The following is a 25,076-nucleotide window of genomic DNA, read 5'->3' on the forward strand; positions in this document are numbered from 1 at the left end:
GGGCGCAGACGGAGCGGCCGCGGCGGCGCCATTTTGCGGCGGTGCGGGAGGCGCGGGCGGGAGGCGGTGGTGCCGGTAATAGCGGCAGTAGCGGTAACGGTGGCGATAACAGCGGCCGTGGGTGTTATTGCTGCTAATCGGGACTAGCGTCCCCCGTTCGCCCCAACCCCGTGGCCAGGACTTTGCAGACATGAGCGACGTGGAGGAGAACAACTTCGAGGGGAGGGTGAGTGGCCTCCCCTGCGCGGGCCCTGTCGAGGAGGGGATCGGACCCGGGGGCGGTGGGTGGCGGCGCTCGGCGTCCTCGGGCCTAGCGGGGGTGGGGGCAGCGCAGCTTGGCTCTAAAATGGCTCCTTCAGGTACCCGAGGCTTGCCTGGGTAGTGGGTGACGGCCCGCGTCCCTCTCCGCTGCCCGCGTCTCGCTCACACGCTCCCTGCTCCCGTCGTCCCGGCAGGGTTCGGTTGCCGGGTCCCGGTGCTGCGGCCCGGCCTCTGCCTAGGCAGCGCAGGCTGATCCTGTGCAAACGGCGCTGCTGTAGCCCCGGGGTTCGTCTCCGCCGCTCTGTTTTCTTCCCGCGGTCCCGAGCCGCCTCGTTGCCGCCGGGCCCGGGGGTCGCTGTCCTGCCCGTTCCCGCTCCCCCGGCCGCAGCCGTACCGCCGAGGCCTCCTCCGCCCGAAAGAGGTGGGACCCCGCGTCCTTTTGTGCGAGGTGCGCGGTCTCTCCCGGCTCAGGAGCTGCCTCGGGCCGGGCCCTCTCCGGCCACTGGGGAGGTCTGGCCGTCGTTATTAAACCATTGAAAGTCATCGATCGTGCAGCTGAGGGCTTCGAACGAGCTGCTGTGGCTTTATAACCTCGTTAGGCTTGTATCTTCCCTCTGATGGCTGCGGGTTTTCATATACACGTGTGACAGGTCCTTTCCATTTTCAGTGTTTTTGTGGTTTTCTTTATGTTTTTTTTAGTGATGATCAAGGCAAGCAGGAATTAGAAGCTGCTTGAAACAGGAACGAAATGTGTATGCCTCCATCACAATTTACTTTTTTTTTTTTTTTTAAATTTTGCAGAGGTTTTCTTTTTGTTCTTCTAAGAGATTGTTTAGAGGAACATCTGAGCGTTCTCTTGGTGACTCTGATGATCCAGTGACAGCAGCCTTCCCGTTATATATATAGTTACTGACTGGGGAAACAAGCAATAGAATCTTGGAAGAACGGCATTACCTTCCAAAAATTACTTTTACATGACTATTGTTGCCATTTTTGTGGTGGTTAAAAAAATCCATAGGCTGCAAGTTCGTTACCTAGCTGTGCAATAGCTGCTATTAGCTACACTTGAGGTAAACAAAACCTTCTCATATGTTGATTGCTTGGACAAAAGGTGGCTGTGTAGCTAAGCAATATTGGGGAAAATAAACAGATCTCTGAAGGGGAAACAATTAAGTTTCAGAAACTTCAGCAGTGAGTATGCTTGGTTGTGTGTGGGGTTTTTAGGATTACATTAATCTCTCATTTTAGAGTCAAAATTTGTATCTTTAAGGATTATATTTTTTGTCTGTATTCCCAGTGTGGGTTATTGTTAGGAAAGAAATCAGGTTAATTATCAGAACATTGGTATTGGGCTCTTTGATGGATCTGTTTATGTTACAAACCTGTTACAGCTCTGTACTTTAAGTATTTCTCCACGCCACCTCCTGCCAAATGTAGAAGTAAAATGTTTTGGGAGTATATGAAGTCTGAAAAGTCCTACTGCAGTAGCAGTTTCTGTGACTTCTGCTTATCAGTTGTTTCTCTTTTTTCATGATGGAAAATTTACCTGTTGGAAAGAGCTACTGACTGTAGAGTCTTCATTTGGAAAACTTCTTTTGTTTTTTCTCCCTACACTTGAAATTTCTCAATCAGTATGGCATAACTGAGCCTAGTGGCAGGTACTTGATTGATTTCTAGTTGGGGATTTTATGGTTCTAATGAAGAACATTTGTAAGCCTTTTTATTTTTTTTTTCTTTTTCAGTAATACTGCTTTGTTGTAATGGTAATAAAATTCTTGAAATAAGAAATTATATTTCATACTAATGTTTTATATTTCATTTCTGTTGAAAGTGCTCACAGGCATAAAATTAAGCACGTGTAGTGTTTAGTCTGCTATTCCCAATTAGTTAGGGCTCTGTCAGGCACTGAATGTCTTGGTGCTTCAGTTTGTTACATCTAGGCATGGAGCACTGAGAATAAAGCAGAAGTTTTCATTGGGAGAAAGAACTGCAGAAATTGGAAGAAAGTTTGTAAAGAACCTGTTTTTGTGGAATTTGGCACAAATAAGAATTCTGAGTACCCTTTCAATTCTTCCAGCTTGTCAGTTTAAGTGCTGATTAGTGTGATGTGCTTTTAAAAACTGAATGCCAAAGGAGTAAGGGTGTTTTAAGTTTCGTTTAAGGGCTGTTATATTTCATCTGTGTAGATGCATATTGTCCCCAAAGCGCTCCAGTGAAAGTTGAGTATGAGCAGAATTTGTTTAAATTCTAATTTTATCGACAATAAGATACTGTATGTGCTTTGCCTCTAATTCATGGTTTTAAAATCATATTAACTAATCTGAACAGGAAATTTATAATTATGGAAATAACTTTCCAATGAAATTGCTTAGTTTGCACTCTTTGTAACTTCCATTTTTAAAATATTGGGTGAAGTCATTGTAGAGCTTTTCCTTCTTGCACTCACTCCTTTATTGACTTTTTTTTTTTTAAAGCCAATGTTAATCAAATATGCTCAGACTAATCAACATCTGCTCTGTTTTTGTGTCATTTTGTTTCAACTTAAGCAAGTTTTCTATTAAGAATGTGGCTGGTCGAGCAGAAGAAAGCCCCCTCCTCAAGCATGGTGATGTAGTGGAAAAAAATTGACAGAAGAATTAAAAATATAGTGGATGTGCTAGAGCTAAGTTTATGGACATTAAGAATAAAAAAAGAGATTTTAAACTGCGCTTCTTATCCAGTGACTTGGTTTTGGAAACGTCAGAGTATTTTGTCACTATCAAATGCTTTTTGTGAGCAGATTAGACAAATGAGGCTTTTTTTATCTTTTATTTCTGTCAGATGGCAGGCAACTCTTACTTCCTTTCATATTTTTTGTTATTTTTTATAGGCTACTGTTTATTTGGTGTTCAATCTGTGCTGCAGCTTTAAATGTTTCCTAGAGCAGTGAACAAAAGGGAGTCTGCACAATTCTGCGCTACAGTAGCTCCACTTTGATCAGAAACTTTGATCAGTTTTTTTCTTTTGAGCTTCTGGTAGCATTTGATTTCTGCAATCTTAACAGTTTAGTAGCTTTCTACCAGTATTAATGTGTTGTTTGTCTAAACAGGCAAAACCTTTTATCAGAACAAAGGTAAAATTCAGTTTAACAGCTCTGTATTGATTGCCTGCATTCTAATGATCCTGCTCTATGCAGGTTCCCACAGTGAGATGAGTAGTATAATATATACATCCAAGAAATGCATGATTTTGTGCGTGGCCCATTTTGTTGAAGGAAGTATGCATATTTCATGGGTACACAAGTGATTTTTTTAGTTTAGCTGTGCAAGTGCCTTATATTTGCTTCATGAATTTTGGATGCAAAATACTTAAATACATAGAAAATTACCTAACTGATCAACGTTGAGATGATTTCTTTGGCAGAAAAATACCCAACGGTGTCAGGGTCGGGCTTGCTTAGCTATTATATTCCATCTCTCCTGCAGTGGCAATGTGCCACCTCTATGGAAAGGAAGCAGTGTTGCTTTCCACACCTTTTCAAACACAAGCACAATGGGCTGCTAATGCTCTGGGGTTCTGCATTCGCGTGGAGAGTGCTGTGGTCACCCTGCGGCATCTAATGACCAGTGTGGGAGAGTTTTTTTTTAGAAGTCCAATTTTTTGTTATTGTTTTAATCAAGCTTAATAAATTCTGCATTGTTCTGGACCTTGTCACCTGGGAAGAATGGTCCTTTTTAACACAAATTCTTTTTATGGTCTTCCGTGTGTGGTAAAGGAATGACTACAGAACCTTCCCTGAAGAGGTGTATTTTCAAGCCTCAGTGAGAAGATTATTTCAAAAAGTTTATTGCTGAAGCCTTTTCTTCTTTTTTTTTTTTTTTTTTTTTTCCCCTTTCTTTTCATAAGTAGGCTCATTGAGAAATGCACAAAGTTTGCTTATGTTAGTAACTTCTAAAATACAGATGTCTTCAAGGTAACAACTTATGACTTATAATAGGCTTTTTTACAGAAGCCTATTATATGTACTATTGTAGTATTTACAGAAGAGTAGCTAATTAAGGGATCCATTTTATTTGCTAATTAAGGGTTTCATTTTATTTTTAGTATAGTGACAGATCACAGCATGAAGCAAAAAGGATTTAACTTCTCTCATGAGTTTGAAGGAAAGTTGGTAGATTGCTGCCAAAACATAATCTTGTCCTCATAAGTGAGATGTCACTAGCTTAACAGTTTTATCCCGTGAATGTGGGCTGCTGCTAAATTTATGTTTATTTTTTGACTGCTTATATTTTTCTGTCCCCTCTTAGTAGAGTTTGACTTCTAAGAATCTTTAACAGGATTGTTGGAAATGGCATTGCTACACCATTTGTCCTGTTCTTTTTTTTCACCCTAGGTCAAATGAATTTCACCTGAAATTTCTGTGTGATTGAATGTTTTTTTGTTTTGTTTTTGTGGGTTTTTTTGGTGTGTTTTGGTTTGTTTGTTTGTTTTTTTTTCCATTTCTCATGCTTTGCTATAGAAAGCTTAATTTAAACTTATATCATTATTTTTAGTTAGCATCTTGCTCTAAATTTAGATACCCTTTCGGTCTTATTTTGAAATTGTAAGATGAGAGTTAAGGTAAGGCATGACAAGATTAGGACAGAAGAGTAGTTTGAAAGAACAGGAGGGTTGTTTTGTTTAGTTGGTTTGATGGGGGAGTTGTTTGTTTTATTGTGGTTGCCCCCCATGTTCTTGATCATACCTTCTCTTGATGGGTGGAAAATGGAAAGAATACTCCTTCAAAACTTTACAATTCCCCTCTGCATAGAAGTGTTTTAAATGCTTTTTAAGTAGTAATTGCATTGGAAAGTAGGATTTATTTTGAAAAAGGCAAGGATTTTTAGTGGTAGATAGAACTTTTGAATTAATTAAACAGCTTGGATGAAATACTTGGCCTGACTGATGCCTGGCTCAGATGGATCATCTAAGGTTATTGATAGCTGTTCAGTATCTGGGATTATATGATTGTGGAGTAATGGGGGAGAGGAGGAAAGATCCTTTCCATACCACTTTGGTTTGTAACTCTTCCTGGGAAGAAAGAAGATAAAAAAGGGAACAAGGATTAAAAATACTCCTTAGTGCTCTTTTTAAATGCTTCTCACTGTGCATTTTATCCAGAGAATCAGTAACTGAAGCTGCAGACCTTAGATTTTTTGTTTGTCTACTATTCTGGCTCCAAGTTCCAATTCTTGGTGAATCATTAGTTCCATTTCCTGATGTGTATTTGAGGAACCACTACATCTCACTCTGCAGAAGCACACTGTTACAATTGAGTTGGGTTTTTGGTAATTATTATTGGGGGGGGGAGGGGGAGGGTGTATGTTTTTCCTTTGGGTGAGCGGGTTTTTTGGTGTTTTGGGGAGAGGAGTTTCCTGGGGAATAGTGTCACTGGCAAATGCAGGATTTGTTTTGAAAGGGAAGTCTGATATGAAGAATATTACAAAACTCTGCTTCTTTTCCTGCAGGCTCTAGTGACAGCAAATCTAGAGTTTGACATGGGGATAGTGAATTATCTGCCTACAAGTTTGTAAGGGTGAAAGTAGTGACTGGAGAGCTGCATAATGAAGCCAAAGGCATTAAGATAGAGAATGTTTTGTAGGAAGCTGGTGTGATGAGGAGCTGAGTTTAAGCTGAGTCTCATCTGTGGCCCTTAAATGACTGAGGAACTTTAGAACAGAAAGATAGAAAAGTGCAGAGGATCCAAATTGCAATTTTAGTCTTTTCTCTCCAAACAGTATTTAGTTTCTGTGGTAAAAACAGAGCTAAAATGAGAACACACAGGTTGCTCTAAGTCTGGTCCAAAAGTAAGGTATTTTAGTTCTTCGGGGTAATAGAGTTGTCTGGTTTCTTATGTTAAAGATGACATACTAGGAATGTTGAATACTTTCATCATGCATATTGCAGAATGGATATAAATAGTTCATGAAGAGCAATTGGGTTGGACTGTGGTGGAGACTAATATACAGCTTGCTAATTGCTTAATAATAGTGGGAAGTAGAGGAGAAAAACTTTTTTAAATCTCTCTTTGTGACTCCTGGAAGCTCTGAATCCCTTAATCCCTGCCTGTAGTCTTGGTGATATAAATCTAGGTCCATTTTCAGCATCGTCCTTAAGTCCTTAAAGTTTTGCAGGTTATTGTGATTCCCTTAGTCTCCTTTAGAAGCATTGTAGGAGTTGTAAGTAGGTTGCATCAGAAGATGAGATGTAATTGCTTGCTAATGACAATGTGCACCTGCTATCAGGTAATCTCTCTTCAGCTGCAGTTTATATCTACAGTTACTTGGCTGAGGAAGTTTGAAATCTCTGAGAATTTGCATTGTCCCTCTGTCTCTGCAGTTTTCAAGTTGTATATTTGGGAATACAGCCCCTAAGGGTCTTAAACAGATACTTCCCAAAGGAGTTAACCTATATGAAGTTGTGTAATGTTTGGTTTTGTCAGCTTTATACAGATTTGGTGTCATAGCTGATATTATTAAAGACTCTCTGGGTGGTATTGTAGGATGCTTCAGTTGAATAGCTAAGAACATTAGGCTGACTTCTGCGTTGTATGGGAGCAGTTGGGTCCATGGTATTTTCGGCACCTCCCTACACTTATAGATTGTGCGAGATCAGGGGGTGGGATGGGGGATTCCCTTTGTTCAAGTTTCCAGAGTTCTTTTTGAAGAATTGATCTTTCAGATGTAAAAAGTACGGACAATGCAGTGTCCTTACGAAGAAGGAGTGTCTGAGGAGGGTGAATTCTTTGTCTTTTCATTTAAGGGTATTTTCTAAATCTGATGTCACTTTGAATGTTTTTCTTTATTACTAGATCATTTTTTACTAGGGAGAGAAATACAAATAGTTCCCAGAGAAATTGGCAATTTTTGCAAGCGATGAGTTATAAAGAGAATTTAGGAGGCTGTCAAACATTGAAGAGTGCAAAGACAGAGGTGATAAAAAGATCATGTTAGTGGTTTATAAGAGAATTTTTTCTTTATTGCAAACAGTGGATTTCAAATGTCAAAACACCAGATTAAATTTGGTAATCTTTAAAGGCATGCACATTATTTTATTTCAGTGAAGTCCTGTAGTTAGTGCAGTACATTGCCATCTTCATAAGGGTAACCTTACACAGACCCTATTACAGCCAAGTTTGAATTCGGCCTTCATTGTTAAAGCTTGGCAGGCCTATCGTCCTAGTAGGTGACATTTTTCACGAGTCCTTTGTGCTTTTTACCGAGGTAAAGGGGAATGGTAGAGTGGCTCTAATAGTTGTTAGTAAAGAGCCTTTCAGGTTCTCTTTCTGCTGAATTTACTGTCTTGAAATATGAGGACAGCATCCTTGAAAAAGAACTCCAGCCCAAAGTAGTGAAGAATTCCAACTGCAAAAGAAAGTGCAAATCTGGACTGAGGTAGAGAAAGAAGGAAAAAAAAAAAAATTGTGGAGACAGTCAGGAGGAGAAATTCTGCAAATAAACATGAAATGTAACGCCTTTGGGAGGGGAACTCGCTGTGATTTTTTCATTAATTATTTTGTGAAGTTAAAATATATATAAAAATATATATGGCATACTATTCTGTAGGGGTTTTTATAGCTAAGCTCCCTAGAAATGCTGTACACTATAAAATGTGGGGAAATCTTAACCTGCTCTTTGTTTGCTTGTTTTCCTAGTTTTTCTCTTGTGTGCCTTACCATGCAAGAAAAAAACCTCTCCTGTTTTTACTTCTATTGGATTACTTTAACTATACAATTCTGCATCTTAGTTTATATGGATTATATAAGGAAAACAGGATAACAATGAGGAAGAAAAAGTAGGAAGAATAATAATTTATGTTGCTTATACCTATGTGCATGTATTATGCAAGTAAGTATGTGCATAGATAGGTTTTGACTGGAAATCTTTGGCCATTCTGTTGAATTGAGAGTGTCTTAGTAATCTGTAGGAGTAAAATTTGGGATATTCAATACTGAGAAGCACATAGTTATTATTTGGGCGGGGGGGGGAATCACTGATATCAGATACTTCAGTATATTTGTGCTAATTAGTATTTAGTGTATCTATGTATCTTATCAAAAAAATCTCAGAGGGGAGGAGGGTAGCTTTGCCAATACAGTAAAACACTGAGAACTCAGTAAGCTTATTGTTAGAACATAGACACTTATGCAGTTTTAAAGATATTTTTTTTAAAAAAGTTGTTTTATAAAATAGTTTCTTGCACTTTACCTGCTGGCTTTTCAATTTGGTAGATAACATCTGAACTCCAGCAGAGTTTTATAATCCCCACGTGCTTAAATATACTAAATGTTCTTTTTCCATTAAGGTTAATGTTCGTGAAGAAATTGAAGAGTTTTTTCCAAGAATGTGGAAGATAAATCAAGATAAAAGAAGGCTAATGAAAAGTATTAAAGATCAGAAAATTAAAATTGAATGGGGGAAAAAATTGAACAGAAGATTGGTCAGATAGAAGCACTTGAATATTTTTTTAAGGCTATAATGAATTGTTTGAATTGGGGAAGAATACACGAAGTATGAAAAATGAAAAACTCAATGAAGAATGAAGAAAAGTAGAAAGCAAGAGTGAAGTAGAATTAAAAGAATCTGGAAGAATGAATGGGTCCTAGGTTAAGTAAATGTATGGTTTATGTTCCAGTGTCTGTATGATCAAGTTGTAGATGAATTTGCATGATTACTTAGTTAATAGAGAATTGGTGATCTGGTTCAAGCAGGGATCTATTTGAGGCAAGCATACAATATTAACAGTGGGTTAGCGAAATGAAATTTGTTTTGGAGGGTATTGCCTAACCATTTGTTTTTCAGGAGCAATCAATATAATAGAATTACTGTACTTTAAATGTTAGGAGTTAGGCATTTACACAACCAATACCATTTTTAATACTGTCTTTTTTGTTAGGAGTCTCGCTCCCAGTCAAAATCTCCAGCTGGGAGTCCTGCTCGTGTAAAATCAGAGAGCAGGTCAGGATCTCGCAGTCCATCGAGGGCTTCCAAACATTCTGAATCGCACTCTAGGTCAAGATCAAAATCAAGGTACGTTCAGAAACTTACTCATGTCAGCTCAGTGTTACTGCTGTTATTTTGGTAGGTTGATGAAATTTCTTTTCCCCTGTTGTAAAAATTACAAACTTTTGGAGATGTATTAACAGGGATACGTTAATTTGCCTATTTGCGCTCATAAGCGGACAAAGTTGGGAAATTATTTCATGGGGACAAATAGGGAAAATACTGTAATTAGAAGCAGTAACATAGAAATCACAACTGAAATGTAAAGGTTTGTCTCTTGCAGAAGAGAGAGATTGGATTGCATTACAATTCAGTGGAGCTCCTGCTTCCTTCTCCCAAAATTGTTTATGGGGAAATTCTTGTATGGACCTCTCCTTTAGGGGAAAAAAAAAAAGACAGGTGAGACCTGGTGCAAAGGTATCAGGGTTAGATAAAAAGAGTAAGCTAACTGCTGGAAATATTGGAAAACAGTGTGTGTGAATGTTCCTGACATTCTTTCATTGGAGGCTTTAGAAACATTGTCAAAAACTATGTCTTAAATTTGGTGTGGATAGGTCTTGAGTTACGAGACTCTGAAGTTCACTTTTCAGTGCTGCACATGTCCTTATCTGTCCTTCTCTACCCAAGTATGGATGTGTGGAGGTAAAGCTTTATATCTCTTGGTTCTGACAGAGCTTGAACGGATCAGAAGAGAAAGGTCTTGGGCTTTTTTCTCTAAATGTGTCATGAGTATTACCTGGTTTATGCTACCTGTCTTCTCTGTTCCCTTTTACCAACATATTGATGCAAATGGGGAGAGCTATTGAATCTATCTTTAACCGCCAAGAGAGAAACCAGAAAACAGCATTTGTAGCACTAGAGGAGGAAGAGGAATAGTCTTATGTTGTTTATTCTTCCCAGTTCTTGGGAGAGATCAGTAATACATTTACTCTATTTATATGCTTTATACCAGAGCAACTGAAAGAGGTGCTGTGCTCCGAATTGTCAAAATTTAGCTAATGTTACAGTTTCTCTTCTTGCAGTGTTTAGCCAGATGATTACCTACCTGTTTTAAACAGCTTATTGTCAGCAAGATGTTTGCAAAGACGTGCTTGAGGAGTAGAGCGGGTATTGGGGTTTTGCTTTTATTTTTTTGGTCTAATTTTTGGAGTAATTTTGTTGGAGTAGTTTTCATGCCTAGACAAACTTCACTTGTAGATACTGCAGCACTGTAGTCCTGCCAGATTTTTCAGTTTTTCAGTCAGAATAGTGCTTTACAGTGTGGCATATCTAGTTTCTGTGTCACTGTGCAGTTGTAAGTTAGATAAGCAACCAAGCTGATGTAAGTTTAAACTCTGAAATTCCTGAAAACTGTAGTGAATATAATCCTCCAAGTATGCCAGAAGTACTCTCAAAGAGTTAAAAATGGTGCTACCAAGCAGGTTATTAGAGATCCATGCAATCTTTAGATGTGCAAGGCAGAAGCAGCATAATGGCTTTAATTGGAGACATCATCTAAAAGTATTTTTCTCTAGAAAATTTGTGGTTTACAGTTCGATACATTATGACCATATGCATATGACCTGACTAAAGGCCTTTTGTTTGTCGAAGATCCAGGTCCAGAAGACATTCGCACAGACGTTACACTCGTTCCAGATCCCATTCTCATTCCCATAGGAGACGTTCTCGAAGCAGATCATACACACCAGAATACCGTCGTCGAAGGAGCCGTAGTCATTCTCCGATGTCCAACAGGAGGAGGCACACTGGCAGCAGAGTATGTTATGTTCAAAAAGGCTGAGTATCAGGCAAACAATGGCTGCTTGTTAGTGTAGTCCAGGTTACCTGCAGGCTGAGCTTGACCTCCTGTTTTATCACTGGAGGATATGGTAATTGGGTGGGAGTGGGGAGTATGTATGGAGCAATCTTTGTCCTTACAGCTGAGCACTTATTTCTTGGGCCTGCAACTGGCGGAGAAGTAGAAATTAATTGAAAAACTCTCTATTGCAAGTCAGTGTGTGCAGATATGGTGACATGGGCTTCTGTCAGATCTAGAAGTTGACCTGTTCTGATTTTTTTTGTTACCATTCCAAGTATATGTAACCTTTACAAAAATGAGACCACCTCTGTGTGCTGGCAACCTGACAGTATTTGACATAGGGATCCATAGAAGGAAATTCTAAAGTGTTTATTTGCTTATAGAGCATATGTTGAAGGTTGCTTGTGATTTTATGCTTCTGATTATCTAACTTGGTTTACCTTGAAGTAAAACTCTGTTTTATTAGGTAATATGTAAATCTTTATAGTAGACTAGAAGAATTTACAGTTGAGAAAAGGAAGCACAGTAAGTCTTCAAAATGTAAATGAGAAGTGTCTCTTCTTGCATGAGCAGGAAAAAGTATAGCTAAACCAAAGAAAATCTGAAATACGAATCTTGTCATTCTGAGATTTTTCCCGGTGTCTTTTGTAACAGCAGAATGGTTGGGGTTGAAGGGGACCTTTGGAAATCAGCTGCCCCCCTAAAGCAGGTGCACCTGGAGCAGGCTCCACGAGATCATATGCAGGCATGTTTTGACCACATCTAGAAAAGGAAACTTGGGGACCTCTCTGTTCAGTGTGTTTCAGTGTTCAGACAGCCTCAGAAGTTTTCCTTCATATTTAGATGGAATGTACCATGTTTTAGTTTGTGCCTGTTGCCACTTGTCCTCTTGCTGGGCAGCACTGGATAGAGTCTGGCCCCATCTTTGTGATGCCTGCCCCTGAGATATTTGTATGCATTGATAAGATGCCCTCTGTCATCTCTTCTCCAGTCTGAACAGGCCCAACTCTCTGAGCCTTTCTTTATAAGGGAGGTACTCCAATCCCCTAATCTTCTTCATGGCCCTCCACTCCAGTTTCTTGTCTAATCTGTTTCAGTGCTTTAGCTTCTGGTTTCACATCACTTCAGGCTGAGCTAAATGAATGTTGCTGCACACAGCTACACAGCTGTGCCTTTTCTTGTTGAGGGCAGAGATATGTTTCTGATCCTTTTAGTTTTAATCTGGTTTAGTCTGCATTTTTTTTTAATTGATTCTGTCAAAAAGCATACAGGCTTTTTTTGCAGGCCTGCCTTGGTGAAGCAGATCACCAGGAGCAGGTAATGGCAATGTGAGGGAGAAGACAAAAGGGGGAAAGGGCAATACTCCAGCATTGCTAGCATGCAGTGGCTTAAGCTGTGGTGAAGCAATGTTCATTGCTTTTTATGGATTGTTGCCAGCATCTAATCACTATGTAGTAAATATTAATCTCGTATCTTGAAAAATTGGCAGAAATAGCTGAATTTCAAGTGAAAGGTGGAAGAATCCACTTTACTACTTTAGGAAATACTAGGATGCTTTGCTATGTGAAGATGTTTTTCTGCCTTGGAAATGACTTTGTGAAACACTATGAGTGTTTTCACAGTGAATTTCTCGATAATTCTAAGGAGTAGTTCTAGCAGTGTCAAAATGAAATTAGACAGATTTGAAATCCCCTTAATAACAAGGTCCTAAATACACCAGGAAAATCAGTAGCAATTTTGCCACTTCTTTTCTTGTAGAGAGAGCATGCATACTGCGTTAATGGGAGGCAGTACAAAAATCTAATACAAAAGCTGCCCTTCAGTCCTCCACAGTCAGTTTAGGCCTTCCAGTGGCACTTGGCACTTAGGGTCTGCAGAGTGATCTCAGTACTTCTCTTGCCTCAGAAAAATTAATAGGGTTTAGGTGTAAGAGGGATGTTAAAAAAGGGCAATAGGTATGGATGTGTTGAGGAATTTACCCAAACAATGATTTAAAAGACAGTTTTCATTATACTTACAGGAGTTCAGTAATAACATGAATATAGTTGCCTGTGCCATTAAGTATCAGATTGAAATATGGAGTCGAAATACAAATCTTGACATGTAGAATTAAAACTTTTGAATTACAAACTGCTGGGTCTTTTGCTCTTCAGCTTTAGTGAGGAACTGTGGAAGATTCATGTCTTAAAACAGACGTTTGAACTTTGACAAATGGAAAGAAAGGAACGTCAAATATATGAGTAGTGCAGGCATCTTATTTTCACAATAGGTTTCTGAATAAATGCACTGAAAAAAAATGACAGGAGATCTAAACTTTCTCAGTCTTTGAATCAGGCTGAAAAGCAGGCTCTGAGGCATAAATTACTATGCATAAATGACTTACCTGAAACTGAAATACAGATTTCAGTTGTATCAACTTCCAGTTGTTATTTTGGCAGACACATTAAATCTATGTGCCAGTTGCTGGTGTTTTAAATTGCTGCATCTAGTGTTAAAAGTGCCAGAAACCTAACTGGAAAAACATGTTGATTTTGATCAAAATAATTCTTACAGTGGATTTTATGTTGGATACAAATTCTCTGGCATGTAGAGAAATTTTGAACCTAAAAGAGAACTTGTACTTTGTACTATTACATATTTGACTTTGTCTAGTTGAAGTGAAATTAAGTATCCCACATCATGTTAGAGAGTCAAGAGTGTTGTGCTAAAGAAATACGCATGCTTTTGGATTACAGTTTCACATAACTGGCCTTCAGCACTTGTTCTCTCTAGATGAAAGAAGCGGGTGCCTTTCATCTAGTTTACAAGTGGAAAGATTAACTTTCAAATGTAAATATTGACTTTCAGTATAGTTGGATGGGAAATGCTGAGGTGGAGGAAGTTTCAGTAGAAGGTAGATTACAGTTCAATTGTCTGTGCTTAGGAGCTCAAGTGCTCACATGCAGTGTGGGCAGCTGGAGGCACTGTGCAATCTGTAGTGCCTCTGATGCCCATGCAGAAGGGCTGAAGGTGGGAGTTCAAGCTGGCAGACCTGTTCTCAGCACAGATTTGTATGTGGTGTCTGCCTCTTGTAGGTAGTTTCAGTATGAAATACTAATAACATGGATTCCTCTTGTTCTGTAGCTTTTCTGTAAATCAGAATGCTTAAATTTTATCAGCTGAGGTTTTTACCAATGTGAGAAATTTGTCATGGTCTTTTTTTTTAATTAAAACCATCGGAAGTAGCTGCTTTTTGAATTCCAATTAGAATGATAACTGTTAAAGTGTTAAGCTGTGTATTAACCTGTTTAGTTTTCTTCAGATTAATTTTTTTATATAATTGATAAATTTTGATATAAATATATATATATTTTTTTTCTCCTAAAATTAATTAAAGTTGAACATTTGTGTTACCAGGCTAATCCAGATCCTAACACCTGTCTTGGAGTGTTTGGGCTCAGTTTGTACACTACTGAGAGAGATTTACGTGAAGTCTTCTCCCGTTACGGACCTTTGACTGGCGTCAATGTGGTTTATGATCAACGGACTGGACGATCAAGAGGATTTGCTTTTGTTTACTTTGAGAGAATTGATGATTCTAAAGAGGTAAATGCATGCTTTGCTTCTTTAGGTTTGCTCTTTATGCAGTATCTTCATTAATTGTCTGTAAAAAAAAAACCCCATTTTTGAGTATGTGTTCACTCACACTGAGATTAATTTAAAATTATTAATCTTTGTTCAAGCAGTATGGCACTTCTAAACAAATGAAGTATTTGAGTTCAGTGTTCAGATGCCTGGGCAGATTTTGAGCATAAGCTGTCTGTATTAAATCATCAGTGAGCACTGAACTTTGATTTTAGTCTGTTATTTCAAAATGCAAATAAATCTTTCATGCTTTTATGTGTAAAGTATTTTTTTAAACTTTTTGGAAATTAAAGTTCTAAGTTGTTTTCTGAACCAAAATTCTGGAGATATTCCCCTTGCATTTTCTCCTCTTAGACATGTCATTGTACATTTGGAAAACATGGGGGTTTGTCTTGATTTGTGCCTTGATCAGTTGCTTTCCTGGTTGTTTAACAGATAGCTGTTAAAAGCTAGATTGAGTTGTTACTATAATTGATATGTAAGGAAAGAATCAAAGAATATGAGCAGCAGGCCTGTGTTATGATTCACCACAATGTACAGTAAGCAGTAGGTTTTTTACCCTTGTAATGATATCGTGAACTTTACCACATTTACTGACATTTGTAGATAAAGTTGATATTAAAAGTTTTTACTTTTAATATACCCTCTAAAAAAAGTCTTCAAGCTTGCATTGTGTGATTATCTCTTTCTTTGGAACAAACTGAGTCACAGATTTCATCTTGTTTATAGATCAATAGTTTGGGCAGATGTGCTGTTTGATTCTGTGTGTATTTGATAGGTTTATTTATAAGGAGGTATTAAATACAACTTCTCTCTTTATAGATCATTTAGCATTGAAAGCAGGGAGGATGATAACTGAAACCTATCAGGAGCTAAATAATGAGAACTCTGCTACTTGATGATATTTTAATGAAAAAAATAGTTTTGTGGATTACTTGATTGAACTATACTTAGTTCTTGTCTTTGACTTCTGGTATGATCCAACTGAAAATCAGTTTATGGAAAGAGTAGTCTTTGTAGATGTATATATGTGTAGATGTATATATGTGTATATATATGTATAGATGTATGTAAAAGAACACAAAACTTCCTTTAGTGTCCCTTCTGTATTTTCCTACACTCTCAGTTGGACAGGTTGGTAGAGAGGGTCTTGGGATGTGGATGGCTGTATATCCATCTGGTTTTAATTGTCTGCTCTCTTTTGACTTCTAGCCGTTGCACACTGAATTTGTTGGGTTTTTGAAATAGTGGCTGTTTGGTAAAACATTTCACATCCAAAGTATTTGTACAGTATTCATTGGCACACTCATATACCAGTCTTGTCTGTTTTACAGCTTCATATGTCTGTAGAAGTAGGTTTTTTTTCCTGGTTGCCCCGGGCAATGGTCATGCGTGATGCCATGGATTTCCTAAAATGTTCCGTGTAAATAGCATGAAGTAATTTGTTTAGTATAAAGCTGTTTTGGCAGATGCTATGAAACTGGAATGCAAAGAAAACAAAAAGGGATGTTGCGTGCATTCAGAAATACAGAAGTAAAGATTAGGGCCTGAAGCAGGATCTGAAATAATTTGGAATGTAATTAAACCCATTTTACTTTCTTCCAACGGTTTGGTGCTGTGAGATTGGGGGAAAGGATGCAAACCCTCCCAGCACCTAGAACTGAAATAACTGAAATACTTTGGCAAGAAGGATAGAAGAAAAACTTGTTTATTTGACTTACTTCATGGGCCTTGAGGACAGATTTGAAGATGGCAATAGGTGGCAGCCAATGTAGAGAATGGGGAGATACATAAATGTAGGAACATACATACAAATACATGTGTAGCTATAAGTGGGAAATTTTGTGACAGGCCCTGTAGGAGAACACTGAAAGAAATTAAATCTGTTGGAAGATAGTCTGAAAAATTGAGTATGCATAAAAGCAATGTCACTTGAATTACTTCTGTTTTGAGTAAGTAACTCCTCTTAAAAATAACAACTTAAAAATCTCTAGCCAACCACCAGAATCCCAAACCTTTAACCTCCTAAACATCTAAAAAAGAGATGAGATGTTGAACTAAATTCCATCTCTTTTAAAGATAGGTGGATTAAATGAAAGTAGAACTCTACAGAAAAATGAGGATTTTCCATAATCTTCACTATTGCCCTTCAGGAAGGCTAGCACAGCAAAGCTTCTCAGGAGGCATGCTCTGAAATACAGGTAATGCTAAAATTTTACATCAGATTAATTGTGAGTAGTTATGTTTAAACTTTCATAACTTAAAGATAGATCAGCATCAGTTGTGCATGGATTCTCTCGCAGCTGAAATCCATCAGGATCTTTGTACAGTGTCCATATGGTGGTAATGACATTTTGAGTTGTCAACTAGCTCAATGTATTGAAACTGCAAAGCCAATGTAAAATAGCATTTCTTCAAAGTGTTACTTCTCAGTGTCCTAAAAGCACGGAAGAAGCAGTTTTATTTTTACTTAAACTGTTTTAAAGTTTCAGAATTCCAGATTATGACACCATAGCAGCCTTGTTGTTAGCTGTTCATGAGCTAATAGGAACACAAGCTTAGCTTTTGATAACTACTACACAGAGAAGCTGTCAAAGCATCACAGTAGCTTCAGACATTCCACTATAACAGGAAGTTAAAGAAGTTTTCAAAGCAGGTGTCCAGTCTAGGAGATTACTTGTAGAATATGTTTTTAGTCTGTTTGAAACTGCTGAGGTTAAAATGAAGCTTCATGATCAGACAGAAGGTTCCTTCTCCATCAGATGTCTTTTATTGCAGTGGTATAGCATTTGCAAAATAACACTCAACTGGATTCTTAGGTTTTGACCCATGTTGAAGATGCTTGTGAACACTGTCTTTAGTCCAGAGTGTGATAGCAGACAGTAAATGTCAAGGACTGATGGATGTCTAATGGTTGTCTAGAAACATGAAGTTTTGCTGTGATACAGTGTTCTTGTCTGTCAGCTTGTGCAAAGCCTGTTTGAAAAACTTGTCATTATGTACCTATTTTTAGAATGGGTATAGTGGGTTTCATTTTTTGTCAAGTTGTTTTATTTTAAAAAGTTGTTGTTTTTTTTAAATCATTTGGTATTCCTTTTTTTGCCTTGGGTGGTGTAGTGTCTTGTCTTGGCCACCCTTTTCCAAGTCCTCAGAGTAACATGTGCAACATGCAAAGGGCAATATCTATAAACATCTGTTCAAGACTTGTTTCTCACACTCTTACATAGTTTGCAGTATTGGCAACACTGGCACGGAGCCAGTGTTGTAATGTTGTTTGGCAATATTTTCACTAAATTATAGAGGATCTGCCCATCACATAAGGATTTTCTTCCTGTCTTTAAGAGGATCACAAACTTCTAGGGACTAGGATGAGAAAAAAATTAAATTGATGGGGGAGGAATTGATTGTGTCAGGGTCTTACTTAACAGTAAGTTGAGAAAATCATGAGTGAAAAGTGCTGGCTGTTCTAGGGATGTGGTTCTTACTACAGTTGCCAGGGATTTCATATGCTGCTAAACCAGCTTTTCAGTAGCTCAGACTGTGAAGTGTTAGTTGTTTAAACTTGAGGCTACTATGAATGTACTGTCTGTAGGAGGAACTCATCTTAGAAGCATCAGCTATAGCAGCTGTTGGCAATATGGAATTTTCTAATGTTACTTAGATGTTCTTCAAAAAGTTTTGACCATCTTCCCAGAACCATTTTCTGAGGTACTGTTCATTACCATCATTTAGTTGTCAAAGACCAGAATAATAATGGAGTTTATCAGTTCAGTTTGAAAAGCATATAATCTGTGGGGGAAGCAGACTAGCTTAGAACCAACATTACTGAATAAAACTCCCATGGCTTGTTGAAGAAATGGTTTAAGTATTTTTCATGGTATGAAAAACAACCCTTGATACACCAGAGAAGAGCACTAGAAAGTCTCAGATCTTTGGAGTTACAAGTTACAGACTTCTGGAGACTCTGAAATACCATAAAATTGCTAATACTTGCAGGAACATTGTTCTGGTTCTCTAAAATCCTGTATTTCTTGACTCTGAAGTTCTACAGTATGCTTTAAAGAGAGCACATTGAATCTATCAATGCTTAAGTTCATAATTGTATGTGTTTAGAGGTAATAATTGACAATACTGTAATTTTTTTTGAAATCTCAAAACTAGAGAATGTAAATGGGAGTGTTGTTCAAAAGTGAAATGGACACTTAAATTGAGCTTGGCAGACTGCAGCAAGTGTAAAAAGATGTTTCTTAATTTCTTTCTTAATTCCATCAGATTTTTTTTTTTTTTTAATTTTCTTTCAGTTCTCAGGAAATCCAGAACTAAATGAGTGATCAATATCCTAGAGGAGGGATCTAATCCATTATGTCTTTCATCCCTTGCTCAACCTGTGATAGAGTGGAGGTGTTGTTTTTATGAGTGGCATTAAATGCAGTGGAGAAGAGCTTCCAGTAAAAATCAAAGAAGAAGCCCCCAAAACTATAGTGGGGAAAAAAAAAAAAAAAGGCAGTACCTCGTGTAGTTATTTTTAAATCATTTCATTTTCAAAATAAGTCACAATATAAAATGTTTTTACTATTTTGGTGTATTCAGTCTGTATGTTGCTTACTTTGTAGTGATGTCAAGTTATTGAAATAGTTATCCAGACTGAAAATCTTTAATTTTTTAGTGGGTTCTTGATTGCTTAACTAATACCAGCCACCCGTGTAAGTTTGTGCGTTTAATTAAAAGTTGTGTTTCCAAACTTGTTTTACTATAACTAACCAGTCATACTTGTAGAAAGTATTACGTACTGTATTAAATATCAAATGACTTTGAAATCTTTGTTAAATTCAGTGCTTTCTGATTTATTTGAGCCACTGGAGATAATACTGTAGTTCAGGAGTTGCTCATTTTGTCAGACTAACACTTTATAGATAACACTTATTATGGATAGTCTGCTGAAAGTTAAAACTTTAAAAACGTAATCCAAGATTGAACCTATACCATTTCCAGTCTTAATTCTGTGTTCTGACTGCAAACATATATGGGTGTATTGTGACCTACAAAAATCAAGTTTACCGTAGAGTTTGCTGCCAGAATTAATATTATATATTTATAGGAATGCTGTTTTCTTGCTTACTGTCCTCTTGCAAAAGCCATGGAAGTCTTTTAACAACATTCAGATATTTTGGAAAAATCTTATCATTCTGACTGCATCCCCAAATGACAACAGTTTTGGCTTTCCTGCATTTGGGGATGCAGTCAGAATTATAAGAGGCTTTATTGTTTTTTGTCTGTCTATTAAAGATTTTCTTTATTTTAAATTTTGGCAGTTATTGCTGACAGCTTGCTGAACCCTAAGGAAGTTAATGTTTTAATATTTGGTAGGACATTAGACATTATGACCAGGGTGTCAGGAGTTACATGCAGTCTGGTAACCATGAACTAATCTTTATCCACTGAAATGTAACACATTTCCTGGTATTTCTAAAGCAAACAGGCAACTTTCAAAATCAGTTCTTAATTTCTCTTGCTGGTATGTTGCTCTTCTCTGTACTAAGAAGTGTCAAAGAACTCTTCCTCTTGAAGAGGTGTTTGTTGGCTTAAGTAAATAAGGCACATATGCCAGATGTTCTGGATTTGAGGTGGCTTCTTGTCAGCTAAGCTTACTATTCTGCAAGTTGTTGACTGGACTTAAAAATGCCATGCGGCAGAAAATTTCTTCCAAGTTAACTTGCTGCGTTTCCAGAAAGATGCTTTTCATCATGAAGGTTTATTTTCAGCCAGATGTTTGCAGCCTTCATTGTTAGGTTTGTGCACACATACTATGCACAGCTTTAATTTACGTCATCCTTGTGGGGAAAAAAAGATGTTAAGGCTAGAACACTAAAGCTGAGGAGCGTGTTTTAGTCACAAAATACACCTGAGTGTATGTTGAAAGACTTGTAATGCTCTTTGCTGTGCCCTGCAGTTGGTTAAATGTAGTTAGTTTTGTACAGGAACACAAATCACTAGGTGGCGATATAGTATGGACACAAACAGCATTATTAAAATACAAACTAATTCTCAATAAATATGTTAGTGATCATCAGTCACTTCTAGTTTGGGCACAGCGGTTAAATCATGTGGATGTCAGGTTTCTGTATCTCCTTTATGCCGTGTGTAAATTCAGTAAGGCTCTTGTTAGAGTTGAGATTTTTGAATAAATAATTCATTATTAAAAAGAAGTAAAAGGAATTCTCTGCTTAGAGGCACCTTCATGTTTCGAGGCTGGGTGTTGTTTCTTGCAGATATAAAATAGTGATGTGGTTATGTTGTTTAACTCAAGACTGTAACAGTGTGTCTTCTCCACGCATTAAAATTAAATAAAAATTAAAATAATCTGTATTGGACTAAGTTCTGTGCTTAGTGTTGAGAAGTAAGTGGTGTGTATTGGTATTTCAAAGGTCCTGTAGCAGCTAACAAAAACTATTAAAATTCAAAAGCAAATTCTTAAAAATCCTCTCAAGTCCATAATTAGCTGTTAAAATTAACCATTGTGGATTTGTTGGAGTTGGGGTTTTTAGGTTACTTTTGCATTAATATAATTCTCGAAGGAGTACGCTGTGTTCATTTGAAAAACTTGCTTTGATGGTTTGAGTTTGTCAAAGGCCCTTGTATTGATTCTGAGAGTGGAGAAGCTGGGGCTGGAACACCCAGAGCGCGTGCAGGGGCTGCGGGCGGCTCTGAAGGCGCGGGCGTGAGCGCAGACCCTTGTGTGTATCACTTAAGCGAGCTGCTATTGTGAGGGGGAGTGGGGAGGAAGGTTGTAATTAGGTATCCATGTAGGCTGAACCCGCCATTTTACTAAGCTCTGCTGAAGTAGGTCCTTGTAAGGGAGATGGCAGGAGGCTGGGAGAGCATGAAATGGCAGCCGACGAGCAGTAATCCGGCCATATGCACCCTACAGGAAGCCACTGTTTTGCACAGCCTTTGAATCCGCCCGTCCCCTCTGGGTCAGAGACGGCGGTAGGAAAGATGCAGATTTCAGAAAAAAAAAGCTGTTTTGGCTTGCAGTTTACCTTTCAGATGAGTAGAAGATAAAGTCTAGGGAGAGTGGCTGTGTTAGTGGTTAGCCTGTGCTCCCTTAAGAAGGGATTGAGAGTCGCATTTAGTTCGGCACCCCAGTGCAATCCTGTAACACCACCGGCAGGCATGGGGACAAGAGATGAGCCGGTCGCCACAGTGGGGCACTAGTAACCAGTTTAAACAAGACAAGTTCCAGGCTTGTTTTTCTGGTGGAAAATAATGCGTTTGTACATAGCCTTCCGTAGTTAGCAGTGGGTTGCAGATTTCACATCCCTGTTCCTTATCTCTCCTGCAGGCAATGGAGCATGCAAATGGAATGGAGCTGGATGGCAGGAGGATTCGAGTGGACTATTCGATCACCAAGAGAGCACATACACCCACCCCAGGCATCTACATGGGCAGGCCAACACAGTAAGTTCAGTGGATTTAAACTGATTGCTGGATTCTGGTTGAAGATATTACTACTATAAAGAATGCAGTACTGTGGTTCACATACCCTTAAATCCTGCTGTAGTTTATTGTATGTTTACTTATAAGAATCTTGAAGGACCTGTTTTTAAAAAATAATATCCAGCATGATCAATTAATATATCCTTAGCCTGCTGAAATACTAAGGTGCCCATTAGCCTTTGATTTTGATGGGAATTAGAGTCAAATCGCTCGTTTTTCTGGGAGTTTTTGAAGGTGTTTTTATTTAAATATTTTCTCTGTAGATTTTTGTGGCTTAGTCTTAATTATCTGATTTACTACAAGATCACTTAAATAAATAAAAGTTATTTTATGTCTTTTTTAATCTAAGAATTCAACTCAAGGTGAAGAGTGGATATATGAAGGGGGTTTTGTTTTTGTTTTTTCTTTTCCCCTAATAGCAGTGGAGGAGGTGGTGGCGGTGGAGCAGGTCGTCGTCGGGACTCATATTATGATAGGGGGTATGACAGAGGATATGACAGATACGAAGAATACGACTACAGATACAGGTACCTAATCTTTATTTTCTTTCTGCAACAGTGGATTTGTTGATTTGTTGAAAAGTTAGACAACAAAACACATTATTCCGTTTGTAGCAGTATTCTGCATTCATGCCCGTTATGTGCGAGAGCCTCATTCCCTTAGGTTTTGTGGGTTTAAAGTAGTCAGAATCTTTAGTGTTGGTGTAATTTGGTTTTTCTGTTGGGTAAGGGGTTAATTTTGCTGTGTGAAGGAGGTGTAGAGCATGTACCCCAGGAATCAAGTGGACAGATAAAAAGGGAACTCGTTTTTCTATGCTGTATATAGAACCAGGGACAGCTGATACACACTGCCGTTTAAAAAGGGATTATTTGTAGATGGGATTTTTAATGCTTGACATTTCATAACCATCTAGCTGTTTTGAAAGTTATCTGGTTTCAGAGAATGTTGTTCAACAAGAATTGTAGGCATCTGGAAAAGCACTTCATATGTTTGTAAGGCTAGTGAGAGTTTATTAAATTCTTTGTTTGGGAATATATTAGAGTTTAAACACATCAAATAGAGAAATATAAAAGCATTTGTTAAATAACCATAAGCCACAGCCAACTAAAGCCGAAATCATTCATGCAGGCCAAGTCTTTCAGTGCTAAGGAAGTGGTTCTGTTCTGTAGAAGTGATGTGAATAGGGCTTCTTTCATAATGCATGTTGTTAGATTTCTTTTTTAATTTCCTTTAAAGGAGACGATCACCATCGCCTTATTATAGTCGATACCGATCGCGATCAAGATCCCGTTCCTATAGTCCAAGTAAGTAAATGCAAGTGAATAAACAGAATCTGGCTGACATAAACATTGTTACATGAATTGGTCAATGGGAATTCTGAATGTGAAAGCAAAAGAAGCTGGGCACAGTCAAGCTGAGATAATGTGTACACTTAGTTTATGATTGTGTAATTACTAATTGTGTCATCTTTTGTTTTTTCCAGGGCGTTATTGAAGATCGGAAGAGTTACAGTTGAGGACTTGATTTTTAAATACAAAGTTCAGATCTTTAGCATCCCTACTGCTTTCCCTTCCATCTTCCCTTTCTTGTCCTTCTTCCAGCTCGTTCACAAGTCTTTGGTTCATTTAGAATATACATATTTTCAGTTGAAGTATTCCTATTTTCCATCCCTTCTTATTGTAATACTCTTAAATATTGTAATTGTTGTAGTTTTTGTGTAGTAAAACATCCTGAGCAAAATGAAATAGAGAACCCCAAAGTGCTGATACATTTTGGAAGTCATTCCTATTTTGTTTTTAAAACAGTTGGACTCCTGACTAATCAGAAGAGAGCATTGATATTTTTAAAGCTTGCATGTCATAGTAGTATACACACTCGGATACTTTAACATAAACCTGCATTTCCAAGTAACTTGTTAATCTTTCTGTTAAAATGTTTACCTATTACTTTGATAAACAAGTAATGACTTTGAGCCTTTTCTGTAATGATAAATTTGCTTAGATAGTCATGAACCAGAGGATTTTTTTTTTTTTTTTTTAAATTTTTTTTTTGGTCAAGTAGTTGCTTTGAGAGTAGACTATTTGAGCTAGATCAGAATTTGATATTTGACTGCCTGGGAGAATAGATCCTTGTACACTCAAAATTAAGGCTGTGTGTTTTGTAGAAAAAAGTTTCTGGATTGCTACACAGTGGATAGCAGTTGAAATTAAAATTGTTAAATTCCTGGGGTCTTTGTGGTACTTGGTTGAATATTTTCCCATAATTGGTGCAGGAGAAAAAATATTTATTGAACATAGCAATTAGTTATATAATTTGCTGTTCATGAAAGAAAAATATGCCAACTTTTTGGTATTGAAATAATGATGGAGCAAGTTTTGTTTCCAGTCCTTTTTGAACTTTTGGAAGTATGGATGGAAAAACCTACAGCTACATGTAAACCTTTTTTTTCCCTCAATAAAAGTTAAGTCCACTGAGATATGGTGGTCTCTTGTCTTTCATTCTGTATTTTGTGTCACTTTGGAAGATAGGTTAAACTATACTTGATGCTGGTGTGTGGATGATAAAGTCAGCTTTTACTTGTCTTTTCAGGAGCCTTGTCTTCCCTGAGAATCAGTATGTGGTTATATGGGATTGCTAAGCAGTGTGGGTAGTCCAGTTTTCTCTTGTGACTTGCTGGAGTTGGGGTGAGTGGTTGAATGAGAGAAACACTATTGATTGTTTGGCTTTCTGGCAAGTGGCTGGTTGAATGTTGATGTTGCCTCAGCAAAAGGAATATGACCACAAAGCCCTTGCAGCAAATTTTCATCCTGATTGTCAGGGAAGGCCACCAAAAGAGTTTGTTATGATTTTAAGAGGGTAAGTGTATGAAATGTAAT

The 25,076-nt window shown here is 37.9% G+C and overlaps 1 protein-coding gene across 7 annotated transcripts; it reads left to right on the forward strand.

Annotated features, from left to right (window-relative positions):
- TRA2A (transformer 2 alpha homolog) lies at positions 1–24,674 on the forward strand. 7 transcript variants are annotated; one of them, XM_040066607.2, is made up of 8 exons: positions 1–226; positions 9,175–9,308; positions 10,872–11,037; positions 14,476–14,664; positions 22,046–22,161; positions 22,620–22,727; positions 23,437–23,504; positions 23,684–24,674. In XM_040066607.2, the coding sequence occupies exons 1-8, from the start codon at positions 191–193 to the stop codon at positions 23,692–23,694; spliced, it is 828 nt and encodes a 275-aa protein (XP_039922541.1). In that variant the 5' UTR covers positions 1–190; the 3' UTR covers positions 23,695–24,674. The 7 variants fall into 7 exon arrangements, with proteins under 7 accessions (XP_039922541.1, XP_039922613.1, XP_039922987.1 ...); XM_040066679.2 differs by having other exon boundaries at positions 22,623–22,727; XM_040067053.2 differs by having other exon boundaries at positions 8–226; positions 8,584–9,308.
- Positions 24,675–25,076: the final 402 nt, after the last annotated feature.

Source organism: Hirundo rustica, chromosome 1 (assembly GCF_015227805.2).
Source record: "Hirundo rustica isolate bHirRus1 chromosome 1, bHirRus1.pri.v3, whole genome shotgun sequence".
NCBI classification, from domain to species: Eukaryota; Metazoa; Chordata; class Aves; order Passeriformes; family Hirundinidae; genus Hirundo; species Hirundo rustica.